Source organism: Mesoplodon densirostris, chromosome 13 (genome assembly GCF_025265405.1).
Source record: "Mesoplodon densirostris isolate mMesDen1 chromosome 13, mMesDen1 primary haplotype, whole genome shotgun sequence".
Classification (NCBI taxonomy): domain Eukaryota; kingdom Metazoa; phylum Chordata; class Mammalia; order Artiodactyla; family Ziphiidae; genus Mesoplodon; species Mesoplodon densirostris.
The window spans coordinates 49144986-49170319 of NC_082673.1; the positions used below are offsets into that span (position 1 = coordinate 49144986).

General features: G+C 36.1%; 1 protein-coding gene across 1 annotated transcript in view; it reads left to right on the forward strand.

The window, feature by feature from the left end:
- The window catches only part of SLC26A7 (solute carrier family 26 member 7), a 194097-nt gene that overhangs the window by 148524 nt on the left and 20239 nt on the right, over positions 1–25334 (forward strand). The window contains exons 13-14 of the mRNA XM_060116089.1: positions 1118–1255; positions 6131–6179. Coding sequence (XP_059972072.1) covers positions 1118–1255; positions 6131–6179 — 187 coding nt within the window. The remainder of the gene's footprint in view (positions 1–1117; positions 1256–6130; positions 6180–25334) is intronic.

Genomic DNA, 25334 nt, shown 5'->3' on the forward strand with positions numbered 1-25334 from the left:
TTTGGCCTACCTTCTTTATTCTGTGGTGAAATTGAGGCTTATAAGTCAAAACAAAGGAACTAACTTACTAACCACCAGTTTATACAGAACTCACAGTATCTATGACTTTTTAAAAACTAAGATCTGTTTAAAAGAAATCTGTTTCAACAGCTGACCATGTACAATACCATGTGGTAAAAATGAATTCAGACTTATTAAATGATGAAATTGTTTTAAAAAATTACCTACTTTAAAAAACAAGGAATCTAAGAGAGGTTAAACTAATTGTCCAAATTCATATATATGATATTTTCATTTATCTTTCTATCTCTGCCTGTATGTGTCTCCTCCTCTATGTGAGTACTCAAGTCTGAAGGAATATTGCTTTACTTAATTGGTAAGGAGCTATCATTTCATAGAATTTACCATCCTCTCAGTTTCTAAGACACATCCCTCCCCCAAAGTTCATGGAGAAGACGATATTGCCAGGAAGACCTGGGCAAATGACCAAAGCAGACACAATTTGTATTGAAATTTTTCCTTCCCCATTTCCTCATGTCTTGCCTACATCCTAAATCCAATGTAATCTAGGCCTGCCCAAAGTGAAATTACCTTCCTGATAATACCTCTTGGTTTCTTTCTCTCAGTTAGAACTATCAGTCACTTGTAAGGTTATATTCCTGCCTAAGAAAGACTATGTCATTATGAGGTAAATGACTGACAGTGACCCTTTAGGACATATTTTCATTTTAAAAAATACTGATGGCTAGGTAAAGGAATTTTAAATTTCTAGACTGAATGGAAGAGGTACTTTTAGGAGGATAAGTCTTCATGATACTCTTTGGATAGTCTAGGCTGTTGCCTCCCCAAAACCGAATTAGTAGGAATAAGGACCATTTTTCTGAAAAGCTGCAGACTTATCTCATGGTTACTAATGTTTCTTAATAAAGAGGAGGTACATATTTTTCCTGAGAAGTATGATAGTATATTAAATTCTCCAAAGAAATTTTAATGAAAACACCAGCCAGGAGACTGCTTCCATAAACGAGTGGCATTTGGACTTGTAGGATTTCAATTCATTGTAGGATTTATTTCATTCAGAACTCTGAATCTATTCCTTTTTTTTTCCTTGTAAAAGGAAACCCTGCAGCAGGTGAAAATTATCTCAATAAACAACCCACTTGTTTTTCTGAATGTAAAGAAGTTTCATACTGATCTAATGAACATAATCCAAAAAGAAAATGCCAGCAACCAGCCACTTGATGAAATCAGCAAGGTAGGGTCAACTCTTTCATGATTACAATATCATGCTACAGAAAACCTTATATCATTATGTCCCAAAAACTTTATCATGTAAATATAATACGTTATAAAAGTGTTTAGAGACCTTTTCCTGAACAAAACCTTATATTGTATTATACTTTTTATTTGGCTCTTGTAGTTAGCTTTTAGGTAATCACTTTTGTTCATTCATTTGTTCAGTTGTTCACTTACTCATTAATCCAGCATATATCTAATGGACATGTGTACTAAGTGCTATAACCCTGGGAAGAATAAATAAGACAAATCACTTAAATCAAAGGATATTTTTACCAAGAGAAAGAAGAGTTAGATCTACCTCTAAAAGAGAATATGGTAAATGACTCAGAGAAATATAAACTGTTGTCATCATTATAACGTTATTTTAAAATGCCATCATTCCTTATCTCCATAAATTATCTCAATTAACACAGATAACAAATCAAATGTGCATCAGGATGAGTTCATGTGAATGAGCTATCTGTAATCATTTGAATCCTTAAGCTCTCTGCAATGTTAAGAGCATGGACTTTGGAGCTAAGCTGCCTGGGTGAGCCACTTAGGAATGGTGGGACCCTAAACAAGTTATTTAATCTTTTCTGTTTCAGTTTTCTAATCAGTACTAGAGATGATTAAATGAGTTAATATACACAAAGAAATTAGAATAGTGCCTGGCCTACTCAATACTATAAAATCTTAACTAGTATCATTAGTTTGATTGAGTGCAAATAATGCCCTCTCAATGAAGCATTTCTTGACTATTTTAGATAACAAAGATCTCTTTTTTCTCTTGTATCCTTGGGCATATACTATCTCCCAGTCAGTCAGATGCATAGGAGACCTTGGCCCTTCCACTTCTGGTGTCTCAGGAGCTAATTCCACATTCCTGTCTCTGCAGTTTCGTGATTCTGCCTCTGGGCCTCATAGTGATCCACACAACAGAGGTCCTAAATACAAGATCAGATATGAAATTTGCTGGGCACAGTTTAAAATGAAAATGTGAAGTTCCTTGTTCAACAATTGTTAGGAATTTCAAAATGGTGACAACAGAGCATTAAGCCAAATGAGAGACCCTTCTAAGTATGGGGCCCTATACACAGGGCTAAAGCCCATGAAGCTGCCCCTGTCTATATATCTCCAGACCTTCTTTACCCCTCACCGTGACATTTAGGATGTCACTTTCATTGGAATATTAGGAGCTACCACCTGTGATTTTGGGGTGAGAAGAACTTGCTCTTACGCCAAAGGCGGAGATATATTCCTAATTGTTCAAGTTGTATATTAGGCCTGTTTTTAATCACAAAGCCATTCTATACCTTACATAGTGTTAAACTGTATTATGAGAGAGGTAGGTTCTTGGGGCTGAGGTTAAGCTTATAACCACCATGTGTAACAGTATTGTGGGAAAATCTGTCTAGAGTGTCAAATAACCTAATTAACCCACAAGAAGTTGTGGTCTTATTTTACCAAAATTTAAATTTACTTATTGAATAATATACTAGTGTCTTGGATTTATCATTTCTAGTAGAGTACCTGACATGAGGATTCTTATAACAAATTATCGATAGTTGATAGTATTTTCCTTAGAATATTTTCCTGCAAGATTAAGGTTGCTACAACTTGTTTTCAGAAATTGCAAATTGGCATGTGTTTGCCTTGTAGTATACCTCAGAAGCAAATCTCATTAACACAGTCTTCTGTGAGAAGGTTCTACATATATGATTTTACCTACTTGGGACTTCAGAAAATTGAGTCTAAAAATCAAATAGAGCTTATTGAATCTAGGTTTTTGGTACATAATGGCACCCAAAAGGATTCTTTAACTCAGAACTTCATGATGGTGAGAAAGAATTTGTTGAAACTGAGCTCTACTCTAATGATAATAAAGCAAATATTGTATGTATATTTGTATATTATGAATTTTAAAGGACACACCAAGGATTCAGATGGCACTCTGGAATTCCTCCTCTCAGAGGAACCTGGGGTAAACCTTTATTCAGAATGCTTAAAAGGTTAGTCTTGAGCATGGATGCTCTTTTGGGCATCTCATATTGTCCTTGTCACACATTGTCTGTCTAGGATATCTACTTATTTTAAGGACTATGCACTTATTGTAATTTCAGTTTTGGAGTAACAAGTCTGCATCAATTAATCTCTGCTGCAGCTTTGCCTACCTTTATCAGGCTGAACATAGCAGTCTACAGTTGTTCCTTGAACTGGAGTGCTCTGCCAGGGACTTGATCTTCTCTTCTCTGACAGCTGAATTTTCAACAGATAGTAGTGATGGGAAGGCATTTAAAACATTCCAGAAAAGGAAGATTTACATCCTATTCAAAACATAAGCTGAAAAAGGATCCCCTGTTAGGTTATGTAATGATATACTTCTATCATTATACTGCTATACTTCCTGTATATCACTATTAAATATCTCCCTGAATGCGGAAGCTTAGAAGGATCTTAGGCTGCTAGCGTTTGATGGATTCATGCTCATTATTATATAGGCTACAGATATTCACTATAATATTATCACCATTTTGTGGCCTCACTTTGCAAGAAAAGTTTCAATCTGCTGTTTACCTAAAATTTTCTTTTGCTCAGGCAATTTTTTTTTTTTTAAGTAGACTTTAGTTTTTGGAACAGTTTTAGATTTATAGAGAAAAATTGGGAAGTTAGTATGGAGTTCTTATATACCCCACACCACACACAGTTTCCTCTATTATTAATTTCTTGTATTAGTGGGACATAGTTATTATAATCGATCAACCAATATGCATACATTATCATTAATTATAGTCCATGCTTTATTCAGATTTACTTAGTTTTACCTAATGTCCTTTTACTGCTCCAGAATTCCAGCCAAGATATTACATTACATTTAGTTGTCCTGTCTCCTTAGGCTCTCTTGGCTGTGATAGTTTCTTAGACTTTCCCTTTTTCGATGGCCTTGACAGTTTTGAGTAGTACTGGTCAGGTATTTTGTAGAATGCCCCTCTGGTGGAATTATCTCTTATTTTTCTCATGGTAGGACTGGAGATATGGGTCTTCAGGAGGAAAACTATAGAGGTGAAGTGCCATTTTCATCACATTGTTTCAAGGGTACATAATATAAACATGATTTATCACTGTTGATGTTGACCCTGATCACCCGGATGAGATAGTATTTGTCAGGTTTCTTCACTGTAAAGTTACTCTTTTTTCCACTTTCCATGCTGTAGTCCTTGAAAACAAGTCACTATGTACAGCCTGTACTTAAGGAGTGTGGAGTCATTCTCCACCTTCTCAAGGGTGGAGTATCTGATGTAAAATTCTTCTGCAGGAGAGATTTCAGACAAGGTATTTTAAGAGGAGGGAAAGGAAGCACATTTGTTGACTGTCTCTCAAGGGCAAGTCCCTTTAAGTGGGCTATCTAACTTAATTGTCATCAGCCCCATGATGTAACTGACTTTACCTGAATGTTACAAAAAAGGAAGGTTGAGACTTAGAAATGTAAAATAACCTGGTGAAAATTATTTGATAACTGTCAGAATCAGACTTAAAACATATAAGCTGAACCACTAGGATTAAGAAGGGAAAATAGATGCTTTGTGGTCACCCTCTAAGATGAAATCTGATTTCATGGGAAAAGCAATATAATGTAGAAGTTTGAAGCATGAGGTGCAGAATGGAAAGACATGAGCTCAGGTTTTAACTTAGTTCTTACTAGCTTTGTGACTTTGGTCAAATTATTTAACCATTTCAATCTTTAGAAGTCTTCCAAATTCAGAAATTTTCCAACTTTCAGATGAAAAATGAGATCAGTAACTTCATAGGATTATTCTGAGGATTAAATGATTAATGTAAAGTTCTTGGTATATAGTAAGTACTCAAGAAATAATAATTGCTATCATCATTAACAGTAATAAAAATAACACATTTTTGAGACGTACATAGCATGTTATAATTTTAGAGGCATCAATTATTTTTAATTTCAAAGAAGTTTAATTGTAGGATATACAGTCATTTTCATTCCCCAGCATTTCCATAAATCAGGAATGTTTTTTCTTGAACATTTTCATGGAGCTTCAGATGAACAGCTAACTTTAAAAAAATATTTTTATTGGAGTATGGTTGATTTATAATATTGTGTTAGTTTCAGGTTACAACAAAGTGATTCAGTTATACAAACATATGTATCTTTTTTTTCAGATTCTTTTCACTTACAGGTTATTACAAAATATTGAGTACAGTTCGCTGTGCTACACAGTAGGTCCTTGTTGGTTATATACTTCATATATAGTAGTGTGTATATGTTAATCCCCAAATCCTAATTTATCCTTCCCCCACGCTTTCCCCATTGGTAACCATACACTTGTTTACCATATCTATGAGTCTGTTTCTGTTTTGTAAATAAAAAAGAATAAAATAATGCCATTTGCCGCAACATGGATGGACCTAGAATTTATCATATTAAGCGAACAGCTAACTTTTGTATAATATGAAATATGTGGTTGGCAGTCTCTCTTTGAGAGTGCTGTGTTAATGAAGTTAAGTTCTGATTGGATACACTACAATGAAAAACAAGTACAAATGTTCAATTCCTGATCAAATATCAAAACAAAGTTAATCTTGCAGAAAACGTTCTAAAGAAGATAGTCTGACTTGATAATTTAAATTATGTACTGAGCTACAATAAGCTTAGAACTAATTATTTTATTACTTTAGTTTGTTGTATTTATCATTCTGAAAAAAAAGCTAGGAAAAATAATTATTGGAGACTAGTTTTGTTATTTATGGAGAAAAGACTGATGTTCTTTTTCAGGGACAGAAATGAATTTTTATAATGTTATTCTCTTTATATTTGTTTTCATTTCAGTGTGAACAAAACACATTGCTCAGTTCTCTATCCAATGGCATTTGCAATGGTGAGTTAGCTTAAAAAAAACCCTAAGTGTTCTGACTTGAATATAGACCAGAGAATGAAATCTTCTTCCCCTTCTTCTCCCTCTCTACCTCCTACTTCTGTCCTCCCTCTCTCCTCCCGATCTACGTCCTCCCTCCCCTCTCCACCTTCTCTTCCTCCCTCCTCCCATTCTCTCTTCCTCCATCTCACTCCTCTTTGCCTACTCCATCCTCCTCTCTTTTTTCTCTCTTCCTCCTTCTTTCTCTTTTCTCTCTCCTATTCTGTCCTCCCCCTTCCTCCTTCTTTTCTTCTTCTTCCCTCTCATCCTCCTAAACTTTTAGAAGTGAATTTAAGATGTATAAACCTACAAAAGATGAAGGTGTAAAACTTTATTATGAGGCGTTAAGAATACCTGAAACACAAATTAATGGTATTTTTTTTTGTAAAAATGGAAGGAAATACAATGTTCACTGATCAGAATGTACGATATTGAAAAGATGTCAGTTCTCGAATTTATTTATAGATATAAATTGAATCACAGTTAAAATTCCAATAGGACATTTTAATGGCAATTGACAAGCTCATTCTAAATTTTGTACAAAAACTCAAGTGGCCAAGAATAGGCACAACTGTTGAAATATATGAACAAGTGGGAGAGCATGTTCTCTTATGTATGTATAGATGTATTATAAAGTTCTAATAATCAGTGCAGTGTGGTACTGGTTCAAAGATAAGTGAACAGATCAATAGGACAGAGTAAAGAGCATAGAAGTAAGGAAAAAATCTCACATATATTGGTGTTTTATTTGTGACAAATGTGGCACTGCAGAGTGGTAAGTAAAAGACAGTCTTGTTAATATACAATGATGAGACAATCATGTATCCACAATGAATGAAATTAGACCTTTATCTCATACCATACCCCAAATCAGTACCAGCTGGATCAAAGTCCTTGGAGTGGTAGACAAATATAAATTTAGAAGATAATATAGGAGAATATATATAAGAAATGTTAAACATTATTATTAAAATTCACTAGATTATTATCAAGAGCTTTTGTTTACCAAAAGGCATCATATAAAGCATAAAAAGATAAGCCAGAGTAAAAAGAAAGAGCTGTAACAAATAAAATGGAGAAAGAATTGCACTCCCCAGGATATCAAGGAGTAAAAATGGCAAATGGTCTGTTAGGAAAATGGGCAAGAGACATGAACATACATTTCACAAAATGAGACATTTTCAAATATACCAATAAACATATGAAAATATGCTAAAATTAACTATTGCTATTTATAATAATTATTGAGGAAATGTATATTAAATTCATAATAAATAACACTGTCTCTCTCTATATATATGTATAATTGATATTTTTAAAAGTCTGACAATACCAAGTATTGGTGAGGATGTACAACAACAAAAAGTTTCTTGCAGTGCTAGTAGGAGTGTTAACTGTTACAACCACCTTGGAAAACAGTTGGGCAATGTCATATAAAGCTGAAGATACCATACCATATGACCAGCAATTCCACTCCCAGTTATACATTCTAGGAAGTTACATAAACAAGAATGTTCACACAGTATTTTTTGTAACTACACAAATCTGGAATCAGCTCATATTTCAAAAAAAAATTTATCAGGTATATATAACTATGGAATATTTGTACATTTGAATTTTTATTTGATATATTTATTATACTATATACATATACAATAATGAAAACTAGATGAGTCATAAACTTAATTGGGAAAAAATAAAAAGATGAAAGAAAACATTAAATTCAAATTCCATTATATAAACTTAAAAAAAAAAAACAGGAAAAGGTGACATACTGATTTTTGTTCTTCTAAAGACAATAAAAATGGAATCTTTTACTATTTGTACCTGGAAACATATACAAGATTGTTCATAGTAGCTTTGTTTATAATTCTCCCAAATGCAGAAACAACTAAAATATTTATAAACAGTACAGTGGATAAAGAACATATGGAATGTTTATATAAATACATATTACAATAAATACATATAATATCTATTATATTACTTTATGTAAAGTATTCTAAATAAATGTATAACATATAGAATAAGATAAATACCATATAAATATATTAATTAATTGCATGACCCACATCAACATGGATGCAGCTCAGATGTTAGCTTCTCTGGTCTCTTCTGACTTCTTGTAGCAAATTTACTTTCTCTTACATTGTGCTTTCAAAGGACGCTTGTATAATACTGGTATTGTACTTATTTAATGATCATTTCTTAAAGGTCTCACTTTTCTGCTAATCTGGAAACTTTTTAAGGGCATTCTCACCTCTACATCACTAGATCAGGCTCACTTTGCACAGAGTAGTAGCTGATGGGCATGGTCACCTTTGCTGTGTCCTTGTGAAATTTTAAAAGCCAGTGGCCCTTTTATAGTAGCCAGGACTGGTTGACCAGAATATTTTTTCTGGTATTTTCCTTCTCTCCCCTCTTCTGACACTCCAAAGTATCCTAGGTTCTCCCATCTCTCACTCTTTTTCAGGGACAACCTCCTGTTCTCACTTCCCTGTGCTTTAAATCCTCAGGTTTCACTTACTGCTCATGTTCTTGGTTTCCTCTCTCAATTTAACTAGTAAAACCTATAACTCTTGGTTTTATTGCCTTTACATTTTCACTTCTGTGACTCTAATTCTGTCCTTAATCATATTCAAAACGAATTAGTATGACTTTCATATTTATTTTTCTGCTATGAGACAGTCTTTGTCTTACTCCATGGATAGAAAATACCCAGTTTCCCATGCTTACATCAGACAGAATTAATTAATCAAGGCACTTACTCCTATGAGCCAAAGTAACCTGAGAATCTTCTAAACAGGCAGTTGCAAGAAGCTGCTACAAATGGTTGGTGTTGACACACAAGCTGAGATGTAGTTGCCATCCCAGCTTTATTCTATTCTGTGATGTAATGATACATTAATCTTAAATCACCTTTTTAAAAAAGGCTTCTTATGCATTAGAGATTATAAAGGTTCCCTTCTGAGGATCAAGTGCTCACTTCTCATCTTGACACCTAAAACTCTTCCTTATTTTCTCAAACTTATGTCCCTTTTACTACACATTACACAAGTTCTCTATCCCAATCAGATTAATCAGTTTATGGCCCCTACATCTAATTTTATTGTCCCTGGATCTGATCCTTTATGTATATTCTCCCTTCTAGAACAATCTACTTTTTTGCCGATCCAAATACTATACTTTCTTCAAGGTTTAATAGATAAGTAAAGTAAATTGAAGGGACACACTCTTTGGCAATATCAAGTAGACAAAGAAGTCAGCCAGATCCATAGAGGGGAATATACAGTCAAGTGCAGCCTGGAATGCAGTGTCTTCAGCTGTAAGATGGAAATCATAGTAACATGGAGAGACTACCACATGCCTCACTCAGTCACATATCAACTTACATAGTTATAAAGTTGTTTCATTCATCCATATTTTCCTCCTACCTAGATTTTTAAGGGAAGAAACGTATTTTAAATTTCCATTGCATTATCCTTCATTGTCCAATGAACACAAGGTCAGTGAATGAAAATTACAATGCTAATGTTTGTATAGCATTTCCAAGTTTTCAAAGGACATTGTTCTGAATAACTGAAATAGATAGTTGGTAACTATATTTCCATTTTCAAATAGGTAATAGGATACTATTCATTTTACTGATGAAAATGTTGAGGACATAGATAACTAACTTGCTCAGGATTGTGCAGTTGGTTAGGGACAGAGGAGGAACTCAAGTCCCTGTCGAAGACAGACATGTGTACAGGAAAGGGTGCGTAAAGCTGGGATTTGGGAGTTCTGAGCCAGATGCAGTCTGCAGGAACACAACCAAGAAGGGTGGGTTGGTGCTAATACAGGGAAAAGGAGGTAACAGACAGTGCCATCTTCCTCTGCTTTGGTTGAAAGCTTGCAAAAATGGAGATAGAGGATGGACTTAAAAGAGATTTCAGTATGTAATTAACATAACCAGCACTGTTTAGGTGTTGGGTGAAGAGAGAGGGCAATACAAATGATGATTTGAAGCTTTGAAACGCTCAAACTGGGATAAACAGGAAATCCAGGAGGGTAGCTAAAAGGAAAGGGAAGTTTATTTTAGGAGATGGTGAATTTAAGATACTGGGAGACCATCAGGAGACATCCATGAGTTTTGGAGACCACTGAAGAGATCTGGAAGTAACTAAAGCAAAGGGAGATATTAGCTGGGAAAGGGAGTAGGAAAGAGGAAAGAGAATAAAAAAATACCCTCTCCCAACAATCTTTACAGAAGAGGAAGATTGGATTGAATAATCAAAATATGTAAATACATATAAACTACGTAAATAATAAGATGGAAGTCATCATATTTCTCTGAAAGAAAAAAAAAAACACAAATGTGAAGAAATCTTCCATTAACATGTTTAGTATGTTGTGTTCCAAAACACTTTAGTCACATTGTGCCATTACCAAGAGGCACTCTGTCAACGTCTCTCTTAGCATTGTGATTTTTCATGTTCATCTCCACCACCTTATTTTTTTTAACATCTTTATTGGTGTATATTTGCTTTACAATGGTGTGTTAGTTTCTGCTTTACAAGAAATTGAATCACCTATACATATATGTATATCCCCATATGTAGTCCCTCTTGCATCTACCTCTGACCTTCCATATCCCACCCCTCTAGTTGGTCACAAAGCACCCAGCTGATCTCCCTGTGCTATGTGGCTGCTTCCCACTAGTTATCTATTTCATATTTGGTAGTATATATAAGAACATGCCACTCTCTCACTTTATCCCAGCTTACCTTTCCCCCTCCCCATGTCCTCAAGTCCATTATCTATGTCTGCATCTTTATTCCTGTCCTGCCTCTAGGTTCATCAGAGCTTTTTTTTTTTTTTTTTTAGATTCCATATATATGTGTTAGCACGTTGTATTTATTTTTCTCTTTCTTACTTACTTCACTATGTATGACAATCTCTAAGTCCATCTACCTCACTACAAATAACTCAATTTAGTTTCTTTTTATGGCTGAGTAATATTCCATTGTATACATGTGCCACATCTTTATCCATTCATCAGTCGATGGACTCTTAGGTTGCTTCCATGTCCTGGCTATTGTAAATAGTGCTGCAATGAGTATTGTGGTACATGACTCTTTTTGAATTACGGTTTTCTCAGGGTATACACACAGTACTGGGAATGCTGGGTCACATGGTAGTTCTATTTTTGGTTTTTTAAGGAACCTCCATACTGTTTTCCATAGTGGCTGTATCAATTTACATGCCCACCAACAGTGCAAGAGGGTTCCCTTTTCCCCACACTCTCTCCAGCATTTATTGTTTGCAGATTTTTTGTTGATGGTCATTCTGACTGGCGTGAGGTGGTACATCATTGTAGTTTTGATTTGCCTAACTCTAATGATTAGTGACATTGAGCATCCTTTCATGTGTTTGTTGACATTCTGTATATCTTCTTTGGAGAAATGTCTATTTAGGTCTTCTGCCCAATTTTGGATTGGGATGTTTGTTTTTTTGATATTGAGCTGCATCAGATGCTTGTAAATTTTGGAGATTAATCCTTTGTCAGTTGCTTCATTTGCAGATATTTTCTCCCATTCTGAGAGTTGTCTTTTCATCTTGTATATGATTTCCTTTGCTGTGCAAAAGAGTTTAACTTTCATTAGGCCCCATTTGTTTATTTTTGTTCTTATTTCCATTTCTCTAGGAGGTGGGTCAAAAAAGATCTTGCTGTGATTTATGTCATAGAGTGTTCTGCCTATGTTTTCCTCTAAGAGTTTGATGGTGTCTGTACTTACATTTAAGTCTTTAATACATTTTTAGTTTATTTTTGTGTATGGTGTTAGGGAGACTTCTAATATCATTCTTTACACATAGCTGTCCAGTTTTCCCAGCACCACTTGTTGAAGAGGCTGTCTTTTCTCCATTAGATATTCTTGCCTAATTTATCAAAGATAAGGGGACCATATGTGCATGAGTTCATCTCTTGGCTTTCTATCCTGTTCCATTTATCTATATTTCTGTTTTTGGGCCAGTACCATACTGTCTTGATTACTGTAGCTTTGCAATATTGTCAGCAGTCCGTGAGCCTGATTCCTCCACCTCTGTTTTTCCTTCTTAAGATTGCTTTGGCTATTTGGGGTCTTTTCTGTTTCCATACAAATTGTGAAATTTTCTGTTCTAGTTCTGCGAAAAATGTCATTGGTAGTTTGATAGGGATGGAATTGAATCTGTAGATTGCTTTGGGTAGTATAGTCATTTTCACAATGTTGATTGTTCCAACCCAAATACGTGGTATATCTCTCCATCTGTTTGTATCATCTTTAATTTTTTCATCAGTGTCTTCTAGTTTTCTGCATACAGGTCTTTTGTCTTCTTAAGTAGGTTTATTCCTAGGTGTTTTATTCTTTTTCTTGCAATGGTAAATGGAAGTGTTTCCTTAATCTCCTTTTCTGATCTTTCATTGTTAGTGTAGAGGAATGCAAGAGATTTCTGTGCATTAATTTTGTATGCTGCTACTTTACCAAAGTAATTGATTACCTCTACTATTTTTCTGGTAGCATCTTTAGGATTCTCTATGTATAGTATCATGTCATCTGCAAACAGTGACAGCTTTATTTCTTCTTTTCTGACTTGGATTCCTTTTATTTCTTTTACTTCTCTGATTGCTCTTGCTAAAACTTCCAAAATTATGTTGAATAACACTGGTGAGAGCGGGCAACCTTGCTTTCTTCCTGATCTTAGTGGAAATGGTTTTAGTCTTTCACCATTAAGAAACATGTTTGGTGTGGGTTTGTCATATATGGCCTTTATTATGTTGAGGTAAGTTCCCGTTATACCTACATTCTGGAGGGTTTTTTTCTTTTATCATAAATGGGTGTTGAATTTTGTCAAAATCTTTTTCTGCATCTATTGAGATGATCATATGTTTTTTTCTGCTTCAATTTGTTAATATGGTGTATCGCATTGATTGTTTTGCATTTATTGAAGAATCCTTACATTCCTGGGATAAACCCCACATGATCATGGTGTATGATCCTATTAATGAGCTGTTGGATTCTGTTTGTTACTATTATTTTGAGGATTTGTGCATCTATATTCACCACTGATATTGGACTGTAGTACTCTTTTTTGTGACATCTTCTGGTTTGGGTAAGAGGATGATGGTGGCCTCATAGACTAAATTTGGGAGTGTTCCTCCCTCTGCTCTACTTTGGAAGAGTTTGAGAAGGACAGGTGATAGCTCTTCCTTAAATGTTTGGTAGAATTCACCTGTGAAGCCATCTGGTCCTTGGCTTTTGTTTGTTGGAATATTTTAAATCACAGTCCCAATTTCAGTGCCTGTGTTTCGTCTGTTTATATATTTTTTATTTTTTCCTTATTAAGTCTCAGAAAGTTGTGCTTTTCTAAGAATTTGTCCATTTCTTCCAGGTTGTTCATTTTATTGACATAGAGTTGTTTGTAGTAATCTCTCATGATGTTTTGCATTTCTTTAGTGTCAGTTGTTACTTCTCCTTTTTCATTTCTAATTCTATTGTTTTGAGTCTTCTCCCTGTTTTTCTCTTCTTTTTTAACATGTATATTGGAGTATAATTGGTTTACAATGGTGTGTTAGTTTCTGCTTTATAACAAAGTGAATCAGCTATACATATACTTATATCCCCATATCTCTTTCCTCTTGCATCTCCCTCCCTCCCACCTTCCCTATTCCACCCTTCTATCTGGTCACAAAGCACCGAGCTGATCTCCATGTGCCATGTGACTGTTTCCCACTAGCTATCTATTTTACATTTGGTAGTGTATATATGTCCATATATACACTATCACCTTCTCAGTTTGTCCCAACTTACCCTTCCCACTCCCCATGTCCTCAAGTCCATTCTCTAGTAGGTCTGCATCTTTATTCCCGTCCAGTCCCTAGGTTCTTCAAGACAATTTTTTTTCTTTTTTTCAGATTCTATATATATATATGTTAGCATACAGTGTTTGTTTTTCTCTTTCTGACTTACTTCACTCTGTATGACAGACTCTAGGTCCATCCACCTCACTACAAATAACTCAATTTCATTTTTTTATGGCTGAGTAATATTCTATTGTATATATGTGCCACATCTTCTTTATCCATTCATCTCCTGATGGACACTTAGGTTGCTTCCATGTCCTCACTATTGTAAATAGAGCTGCAATGAACATTGTGGTACATGACTCTTTTTGAATTATGTTTTTTTCAGGGTATATGCCCAGTAGTGGAATTGCTGGGTCATATGGGAGTTTTATTTTTAGTTTTTAAAGGAACTTCCATACTGTTCTCCATAGTGGCTCTATCTATTTACATTCCCACCAACAATGTATGAGGGTTCCCGCTTCCCCACACCCTCTCCAGCATTTATTGTTTGTAGATTTTTTGATTATGGCCATTCTGCCCTGTGTGAGAGGATATCACAATGCAGTTTTGATTTACATTTCTATAATGATTAATGATGTTGAGCATTCTTTCATATGTTTGTTGGCAATCTGTATATCTTCTTTGGAGAAATGTCTCTTTAGGCCTTCTGCCCATTTTTATATTGGGTTGTTTGTTTTTTTGATATTGAGCTACATGAGCTGCTTGTAAATTTTGGAGATTAATCCTTTGTCAGTTGTTTCATTTGCAAATATTTTCTCCCATTCTGAGGGTTGTATTCTCATCTTGTTCATGTTTTTCATTGCTGTGCAAAGGCTTTTAAGTTTCATTAGGTTCCATTTGTTTATTTTTGTTTTTATTTCCATTCCTCTAGTAGGTGGGTCAGTAGGGATCTTGCTGTGATTTATGTCATAGAGTGTTCTGCCTATGTTTTCCTCTAAGAGTTTGGTAGTGTCTATCTTTACAGTTAGTTCTTTAATGGATTTTGAGTTTATTTTTGTGTATTGTATTAGGGAGTGTTCTAATTTCATTCTTTTACATGTAGCTATCCAGTGTTCCCAGCATCACTTATTAAAGAGGCTGTATTTTCTCCATTGGATATTCTTGCCTCCATTATCAAAGATAAGTTGACCATATATGCATGAGTTTATCTCTGGGCTTTATATCCTGTTCCATTGATATATATTTCTGGTTTTTGTGCCAGTACCATACTGTCTTGATTACTGTAACTTTGTAGTATAGTCTGAAGTCAGGGTGCTGATTCCTCTAGCTCCATTTTTCTTTCTCAAGATTACTTTGTCTCCTCAGGGTGTTTTGTATTTCCATACAAATTGTGAAATTGTTTCTCCCAGTTCTGTAAAAAATGCTAGTGGTAGTTTGATGGGGATTGCATTGAATCTGTACCTTGCTTTGGGTAGTATAGTCATTTTCACAATGTTGATGTTTCCAATCCAAGAACATGGTATATTTCTCCATCTATTTGTGTCACGTTTAATTTCTTTCTTCAGTGTCTTATAATTTTCTGCATATAGGTCCTTTGTCTCCGTAGGTAGGTTTATTCCTAGGTATTTTATCCTTTATGTAGCAATGGTAAATGGGAGTGTATTCTTAATTTCAGCTTCAGATTTTTCATCATTAGTTTATAGGAATGAAAGAGATTTCTGTGCATTAATTTTGTATCCTGCTACTTTACCAAATTGATTGATTGGCTCTAGTAGTTTTCTGGTAGCATCTTTAGGATTCTCTATGTATAGTATCATGTCATCTGCAAACAGTGACAGCTTTACTTCTTCTTTTCCAATTTGGATTCCTTTTATTTCTTTTTCTTCTCTAATTGCTGTGGCTAAAACTTCCAAAACTATGTTGAATAATACTGGTGAGAGTGAGCAACCTTATCTTGTTCCTGATATTAGTGGAAATGTTTTCAGTTTTTCACCATTGAGGACAATGTTGGCTGTGGGTTTGTCATATATGGTGTTTATTATGTTGAGGTAAGTTCCCACTATGCCTACTTTCTGAATGGTTTTTATCATAAATGGGTGTTGAATTTTGTTGAATGCTTTCTCTGCATCTATTGAGATAATCATATAGTTTTTCTCCTTCAGTTTGTTAATATGGTGTATCACATTGATTGATTTGCATATATTGTAGAAGGCTTGCATTGCTGGGATAAACCCCACTTGGTCATGGTGTTTGATCATTTTAATGTGCTGTTGCCTTCTGTTTGCTAGTATTTTGTTGAGCCTTTTTGCATATATGTTAATCAGTGATATTGGTTGGTAGTTTTCCATTTTTGTGACATCTTTGTCTGCTTTTGGTGTCAGGGTGATGGTGTCCTCGTAGAATGTATTTGGGAGTGTTCCTCCATCTGCCATATTTTGGAAGAGTTTTATAAGGATAGGTGTTACCTCTTCTCTAAATGTTTGATAGAATTCGCCTGTGAAGCCATTTGGTCCTGGGCCTTTGTTTGTTGGAAGATTTTTTTTTTTTTTTTTTTTTTTTTGCGGTATGCGGGCCTCTCACTGTTGTGGCCTCCCCCGTTGCGGAGCACAGGCTCTGGACGCGCAGGCTCAGCGGCCATGGCTCACGGGCCCAGCCGCTCCGCGGCATATGGGATCCTCCCAGACCGGGGCACGAACCCGTATCCCCTGCATCGGCAGGCGGACTCTCAACCACTTGCGCCACCAGGGAGGCCCTGTTGGAAGATTTTTAATCACAGTTTCAATTTCAGTTCTTGTGATTGGTCTGTTCATATTTTCTATTTCTTCCTGGTTCAGTCTAGGAATGTTGAGTATTTCTAAGAATTTGTACATTTTTTCCAGGTTGCTTATTTTATTGGCATATATTTGCTGTAGTAATCTGTCATGATCCTTGGTATTTCTGCAGTGTCAGTTGTTACTTCTCCTTTTTCATTGCTAATTCTATTGATTTGAGTCTTCTCCCATTTTTTTCTTGCTGAGTCTGGCTAATGGTTTATCAATTTTGTTTATCTTCTCAGAGAAAGAGCTTTTAGTTTTACTGAGCTTTGCTATAGTTTCCTTCATTTCTTTTTTATTTATTTCTGATCTTATCTTTATGGTTTCTTTCCTTCTGCTAACTTTGGGGTTTTTTTGTTCTTCTTTCTCTAATTCCTTTAGGTTTAAGTTTAGATGGTTTATTTGAGATGTTTCTTATTTCTTAAGGTAGGATTGTATTGCTATACTCTTCCCTCTTAATACTGCTTTTGCTGCATCCCTTAAGTTTTGGCTCATCGTGTTTTCATTTTCCTTTGTTTCTAGATATTTTTTTTGATTTCCTCTTTGATTTCTTCAGTGATCTCTTGGTTATTAAGTAGTGTATTGTTAATCCTCCTTGTGTTTGTATTTTTTACAGATATTTTCCTGTAATTGATATATAGTCTCATAGCGTTGTGGTCAGAAAAGCTACTTGATATGATTACAATTTTCTTAAACTTACCAAGGCTTGATTTGTGACCCAAGGTATGATGTATCCTGGAGAATGTTTCATGAGCAGTTGAGAAGTGTATTGTGGTGTTTTTTTTTTTTTTATTTATTTTTTTTTATTTTTTTATTTTACAAATTTAATCAGTTATACATATACATATGTTCCCATATCCCCTCCCTTTTGCGTCTCCCTCCCACCCTCCCTATCCCACCCCTCCAGGCGGTCACAAAGAACCGAGCTGATCTCCCTGTGCTATGCGGCTGCTTCCCACTAGCTCTCTACCTTACATTTGGTAGTGTATATATGTCCATGCTGCTCTTTCACTTTGTCACAGCTTACCCTTCCCCCTCCCCATATCCTCAAGTCCATGCTCTAGTAGGTCTGTGTCTTTATTCCTGTCTTACCCCTATGTTCTTGATGACATTTTTTTCTTAAATTCCATATATATGTGTCAGCATACAGTATTTGTCTTTCTCTTTCTGACTTACTTCACTCTGTATGACAGACTCTAGGTCCATCCACCTCATTACAAATAGCTCAATTTCATTTCTTTTTATGGCTGAGTAATATTCCATTGTATATATGTGCCACATCTTCTTTATCCATTCATCCGATGATGGACACTTAGGTTGTTTCCATCTCCGGGCTATTGTAAATAGGGCTGCTATGAACATTTTGGTACATGTTTCTGTTTGAATTATGGTTTTCTCAGGGTATATGCCCAGTAGTGGGATTGCTGGGTCATATGGTAGTTCTATTTGTAGTTTTTTAAGGAACCTCCATACTGTTCTCCATAGTGGCTGTACCAATTCACATTCCCACCAGCAGTGCAAGAGTGTTCCCTTTTTTCCACACCCTCTCCAGCATTTATTGTTTCTAGATTTTTTGATGATGGCCATTCTGACTGGTGTGAGATGATATCTCATTGTAGTTTTGATTTGCATTTCTCTAATGAGTAAAGATGTTGAGCATCCTTTCATGTGTTTGTTGGCTGTCTGTATATCTTCTGTGGAGAAATGTCTATTTAGGTCTTCTGCCCATTTTTGGATTGGGTTGTTTGTTTTTTGCTATTGAGCTGCATGAGCTGCTTATAAATTTTGGAGATTAATCCTTTGTCAGTTGCTTCATTTGCAAATATTTTCTCCCATTCTGAGGGTTGTCTTTTGGTCTTGTTTATGGTTTCCTTTGCTGTGCAAAAGCTTTGAAGTTTCATTAGGTCCCATGTGTTTATTTTTGTCTTTATTTCCATTTCTCTAGGAGATGGGTCAAAAAGGATCTTGCTGTGATTTATGTCATAGAGTGTTCTGCCTATGTTTTCCTCTAGGAGTTTGATAGTGTCTGGCCTTACATTTAGGTCTTTAATCCATTTTGAGCTTATTTTTGTGTATGGTGTTAGGGAGTGATCTAATCTCATACTTTTACATGTCCCTGTCCAGTTTTCCCAGCACCACTTATTGAAGAGACTGTCCTTTCTCCACTGTACATTCCTGCCTCCTTTATCAAAGATAAGGTGACCATATGTCCGTGGGTTTATCTCTGGGCTTTCTATCCTGTTCCATTGATCTATCTTTCTGTTTTTGTGCCAGTACCGTACTGTCTTGATTACTGTAGCTTTGTAGTATAGTCTGAAGTCAGGGAGCCTGATTCCTCCAGCTCCATTTTTCGTTCTCAAGATTGCTTTGGCTATTCGGGGTCTTTTGTGTTTCCATACAAATTGTGAAATTTTTTGTTCTAGTTCTGTGAAAAATGCCATTGGTAGTTTGATAGGGATTGCATTGAATCTGTAGATTGCTTTGGGTAGTAGACTCATTTTCACAATGTTGATTCTTCCAATCCAAGAACATGGTACATCTCTCCATCTATTTGTATCATCTTTAATTTCTTTCATCAGTGTCTTATAATTTTCTGCATACAGGTCTTTTGTCTCCTTAGGTAGGTTTATTCCTAGATATTTTATTCTTTTTGTTGCAATGGTAAATGGGAGTGTTTCCTTGATTTCACTTTCAGATTTTTCATCATTAGTATATAGGAATGCCAGAGATTTCTGTGCATTAATTTTGTATCATGCCACTTTACCAAATTCATTGATTAGCTCTAGTAGTTTTCTGGTAGCATCTTTAGGATTCTCTATGTATAGTATCATGTCATCTGCAAACAGTGACAGCTTTACTTCTTCTTTTCCCATTTGGATTCCTGTTATTTCCTTTTCTTCTCTGATTGCTGTGGCTAAAACTTCCAAAACTATGTTGAATAAGAGTGGTGAGAGTGGGCAACCTTGTCTTGTTCCTGATCTTAGTGGAAATGGTTTCAGTTTTTCACCATTGAGGACGATGCTGGCTGTGGGTTTGTCATATATGGCCTTTATTATGTTGAGGAAAGTTCCCTCTATGCCTACTTTCTGCAGGGTTTTTATCATAAATGGGTGTTGAATTTTGTCAAAAGCTTTCTCTGCATCTATTGAGATGATCATATGGTTTTTCTCCTTCAACTTGTTAATATGGTGTATCACATTGATTGATTTGCGTATATTGAAGAATCCTTGCATTCCTGGAATAAACCCCACTTGATCATGGTGTATGATCCTTTTAATGTGCTGTTGGATTCTGTTTGCTAGTATTTTGTTGAGGATTTTTGCATCTATGTTCATCAGTGATATTGGCCTGTAGTTTTCTTTCTTTGTGACATCCTTGTCTGGTTTTGGTATCAAGGTGATGGTGGCCTCGTAGAATGAGTTTCGGAGTGTTCCTCCCTCTGCTATATTTTGGAAGAGTTTCAGAAGGATAGGTGTTAGCTCTTCTCTAAATGCTTGATAGAATTCGCCTGTGAAGCCATCTGGTCCTGGGCTTTTGTTTGTTGGAAGATTTTTAATCACAGTTTCAATTTCAGTGCTTGTGATTGGTCTATTCATATTTTCTATTTCTTCCTGAGTCAGTCTTGGCAGGTTGTGCATTTCTAAGAATTTGTCCATTTCTTCCAGGTTGTCCATTTTATTGGCATAGAGTTGCTTATAGTAATCTCTCATGATCTTTTGTATTTCTGCAGTGTCAGTTGTTACTTCTCCTTTTTCATTTCTAATTCTATTGATTTGAGTCTTCTCCCTTTTTTTCTTGATGAGTCTGGCTAATGGTTTATCAATTTTGTTTATCTTCTCAAAGAACCAGCTTTTAGTTTTATTGATCTTTGCTATCGTTTCCTTCATTTCTTTTTCATTTATTTCTGATCTGATTTTTATGATTTCTTTCCTTCTGCTAACTTTGGGATGTTTTGTTCTTCTTTCTCTAATTGCTTTAGGTGCAAGGTTAGGTTGTTTATTCGAGATATTTCCTGTTTCTTAAGGTGTGATTGTATTGCCATAAACTTCCCTCTTAGAACTGCTTTTGCTGCATCCCATAGGTTTTGGGTCGTCGTGTCTCCATTGTCATTTGTTTCTAGGTATTTTTTAATTTCCTCTTTGATTTCTTCAGTGATCACTTCGTTATTAAGTAGTGTATTGTTTAGCCTCCATGTGTTTGTATGTTTTACAGCTCTTTTCCTGTAATTGATATCTAGTCTCATAGCATTGTGGTTGGAAAAGATACTTGATAAAATTTCAATTTTCTTAAATTTACCAAGGCTTGATTTTTGACCCAAGATATGATCTATCCTGGAGAATGTTCCATGAGCACTTGAGAAAAATGTGTATTCTGTTGTTTTTGGATGGAATGTCCTATAAATATCAATTAAGTCCATCTTGTTTAATGTATCATTTAAAGCTTGTGTTTCCTTATTTATTTTCATTTTGGATGACCTGTCCATTGGTGAAAGTGGGGTGTTAAAGTCCCCTACTATGATTGTGTTACTGTCGATTTCTCCTTTTATGGCTGTTAATATTTCCCTTATGTATTGAGGTGCTCCTATGTTTGGTGCGTAAATATTTACAATTGTTATATCTTCTTCTTGGATTGATCCCTTGATCATTATGTAGTGTCCTTCTTTGTCTCTTCTAGTAGTCTTTATTTTAAAGTCTATTTTGTCTGATATGAGAATTGCTACTCCAGCTTTCTTTTGGTTTCCATTTGCATGGAATATCTTTTTCCATCCCCTTACTTTCAGTCTGTATGTATCTCTACGTCTGAAGTGGGTCTCTTGTAGACAGCATATATATGGGTCTTGTTTTTGTATCCATTCAGCCAGTCTGTGTCTTTTGGTGGGAGCATTTAGTCCATTTACATTTAAGGTAATTATTGATATGTATGTTCCTATTCCCATTTTCTTAATTGTTTTGGGTTTGTTATTGTAGTTCTTTTCCTTCTGTTGTGTTTCTTGCCTAGAGAAGTTCCTTTAGCATTTGTTGTAAAGCTGGTTTGGTGGTGCTGAACTCTCTCAGCTTTTGCTTGTCTGTAAAGGTTTTAATTTCTCCATCAAATCTGAATGAGATCCTTGCTGGGTAGAGTAATCTTGGTTGCAGGTTTTTCTCCTTCATCACTTTAAGTATGTCCTGCCACTCCCTTCTGGCTTGTAGAGTTTCTGCTGAGAGATCAGCTGTTATCCTGATGGGGATTCCCTTGTGTGTTATTTGTTGTTTTTGCCTTGCTGCTTTTAATATGATTTCTTTGTGTTTAATTTTTGACAGTTTGATTAATATGTGTCTTGGCGTATTTCTCCTTGGATTTATTCTGTATGGGACTCTCTGTGCCTCCTGGACTTGATTAACTATTTCCTTTCCCATATTAGGGAAGTTTTCAACTATAATCTCTTCAAATATTTTCTCAGTCCCTTTCTTTTTCTCTTCTTCTTCTGGAACCCCTATAATTCGAATGTTGGTGCGTTTAATGTTGTCCCAGAGGTCTCTGAGACTGTCCTCTGTTCTTTTCATTCTTTTTTCTTTATTTTGCTGTGCAGCAGTTATTTCCACTATTTTATCTTCCACCTCACTTATCCGTTCTTCTGCCTCAGTTATTCTGCTATTGATCCCATCTAGAGTATTTTTTATTTCATTTATTGTGTTTTTAATCGATGCTTGATTCGTCTTTAGTTCTTCTAGGTCCTTGTTAACTGTTTCTTGCATTTTGTCTATTCTATTTCCAAGATTTTGGATCATCTTTACCATCATTATTCTGAATTCTTTTTCAGATAGACTGCCTATTACCTCTTCATTTGTTAGGTCTGGTGGGTTTTTATCTTGCTCCTTCTCCTGCTGTGTGTTTTTCTGTCTTCTCATTTTGCTTATGTTACTGTGTTTGGGGTCTCCTCTTTGCAGGCTGCAGGTTCGTAGTTCCCGTTGTTTTTGGTGTCTGTCCCCAGTGGCTAAGATTGGTTTAGTGGGTTGTGTAGGCTTCTTGGTGGAGGGGACTACTGCCTGTGTTCTGGTGGATGAGGCTGGATCTTGTCTTTCTGGTGGGCAGGTCCACGTCTGGTGGTGTGTTTTGGGGTGTTTGCGGACTTTTTATGATTTGAGGCAGCCTCTCTGCTAATGGGTGGTGTTGTGTTCCTGTCTTGCTAGTTGTTTGGCATAGGGTGTCCAGCACTGTAGCTTGCTGGTCGTTGAGTGAAGCTGGGTGCTGGTGTTGAGATGGAGATCTCTGGAAGATTTTCGCCGTTTGATATTATGTGGAGCTGGGAGGTCTCTTGTGGACCAGTGTCCTGAATTTCGCTCTCCCACCTCAGAGGCACAGCACTGACTCCTGGCTCCTCAATTTGGGATGATTTGTTGTCTATTCATGTATTCCACAGATGCAGGGTACATGAAGTTGATTGTGGAGCTTTAATCCGCTGCTTCTGAGGCTGCTGGGAGAGGTTTCCCTTTCTCTTCTTTGTTCTCACAGCTCCTGGGTCTCAGCTTTGGATTTGGCCCCGCCTCTGCGTGTAGGTCGCCGGAGGGCGTCTGTTCTTCGCTCAGACAGGACAGGGTTAAAGGAGCAGCCTCTTCGGGGACTCTGGCTCACTCAGGCCGGGCGGGAAGGAGGGGCACGGAGTGCGGGGCGTGCCTTTTGGGAGGTCTGGGGTCTTCTGCCAGCGTTCAGTAGTTGTTCTGTAGGAGTTGTTGCACGTGTAGCTGTATTTCTGGTGTATCTGTGGGGAGGAAGGTGATCTCCGCGTCTTACTCTTCCGCCATCTTACCCGGAAGTTATTGTGTTGTTTTTGGATGGAAAGTCCTATAAATATCAATTAAGTTCATCTTGTTTAATGTATCATTTAAAGCTTGTGTTTCCTTATTTATTTTCATCTTGGATGATCTGTCCATTGGTGAATTTGGGGTGTTACATTCCCCTAGTATGATTCTGTTACTGTCGATTTCCCCTTTTATGGCTGTTAGTATTTGCCTTATATATTGAGGTGCTCCTATGTTGGGTGCATAAATATTTACAATTGTTATATCTTCTTCTTGGATTGATCTTTTGATCATTTTGTAGTGTCCTTCTTTTCTCTTGTAATAGTCTGTGTTTTAAAGTCCATTTTGTCTGATATGAGAATTGCTACTCCAGCTTTCTTTTGATTTCCATTTGCATGGAATATCTTTTTCCATCCCCTCACTTTCAGGATGCCTGTGTCCCTAGGTCTGAAGTGGGCCTCTTGTAGACCGCATATATATGGGTCTTGTTTTTGTATCCATTCAGCGAGTCTATGTCTTTTGGTTGGAGCATTTAATCCATTTACTCTTAAAGTAGTTACTGATATGTATGTTCCTATTACCATTTTCTTACTTTTTGGAGGTTGTAATTGTAGGTCTTTTCCTTCTGTTGTGTCTCCTGCCTAGAGAAGTACTTTAGCATTTGTTGTAAAGCTGGTTTGGTGGTGCTGAATTCTGTTAGCTTTTGCTTTTCTTTAAAGGTTTTAATTTCTGCATTGAATGTGAATGAGATCCTTGCTGCATAGAGTAGTCTTGGTTGTAGGTTTTTCCCTTCCATCACTTTAAATATGTCCTGCCAGTGCCTTCTGACTTGTATAGTTTCTGCTGAAAGATGAGCTGTTAACCTTATGAGGATTCCCTTGTATATTATTTGTTGTTTTTCCCTTGCTGCTTTTAATAGTTTTTCTGTGTATTTAATTTTTGATAGTGTGATGAATATGTGTCTTGGTGCGTTTCTCCTTGGATTTATCCTTTATGGGACTCTCTGTGCTTCCTGGACTTGATTAACTATTTGCTTTACCATATTAGGGAAGTTTTCAACCATAATCTCTTCAAATATTTTCTCTTTCCCTTTCTTTTTCTCTTCTTCTTCTGGGACCCCTATAATTCGAACATTGGTGTGTTTAATATTGTCCCAGAAGTCTCTGAGACTATCCTCAATTCTCTTCATTCTTTTTTTCTTTATTCTGCTCTGCAGTAGTTTTTTCAGCTATTTATCTTCCAGGTCACTTATCCGTTCTTCTCCCTAAGTTATTCTTCTATTGATCCCTTCTAGAGAATTTTTAATTTCATTTATTGTGTTGTTCATCATTGTTTGTTTGCACTTTAGTTCTTCTAGGTCCTTGTTAAATGTTTCTTGCATTTTTTCCATTCTATTTCCAATATTTTGGATCACCTTTACTATCATTATTCTGAATTATTTTTCAGGTAGACTGCCTATTTTCTCTTCATTTTTTAGGTCTGGTTGTTTTTTACCTTGCTCCTTCATCTGCTGTGTGTTCCTTTGTCTTCTCATTTTGCTTAACTTACTGTTTGGGGTCTCCTTTTCACAGCCTGAAGGTTAGCAGTTCCTGTTGTTTTTCATGTCTGCCCCCAGTGGCTAAGGTTTGTTCAGGGATCATGTAGGCTTCCTGGTGGAGGGGCTTTAGCCTGTGTTCTGGTGGATAAGCCTGGACCTTGTCTT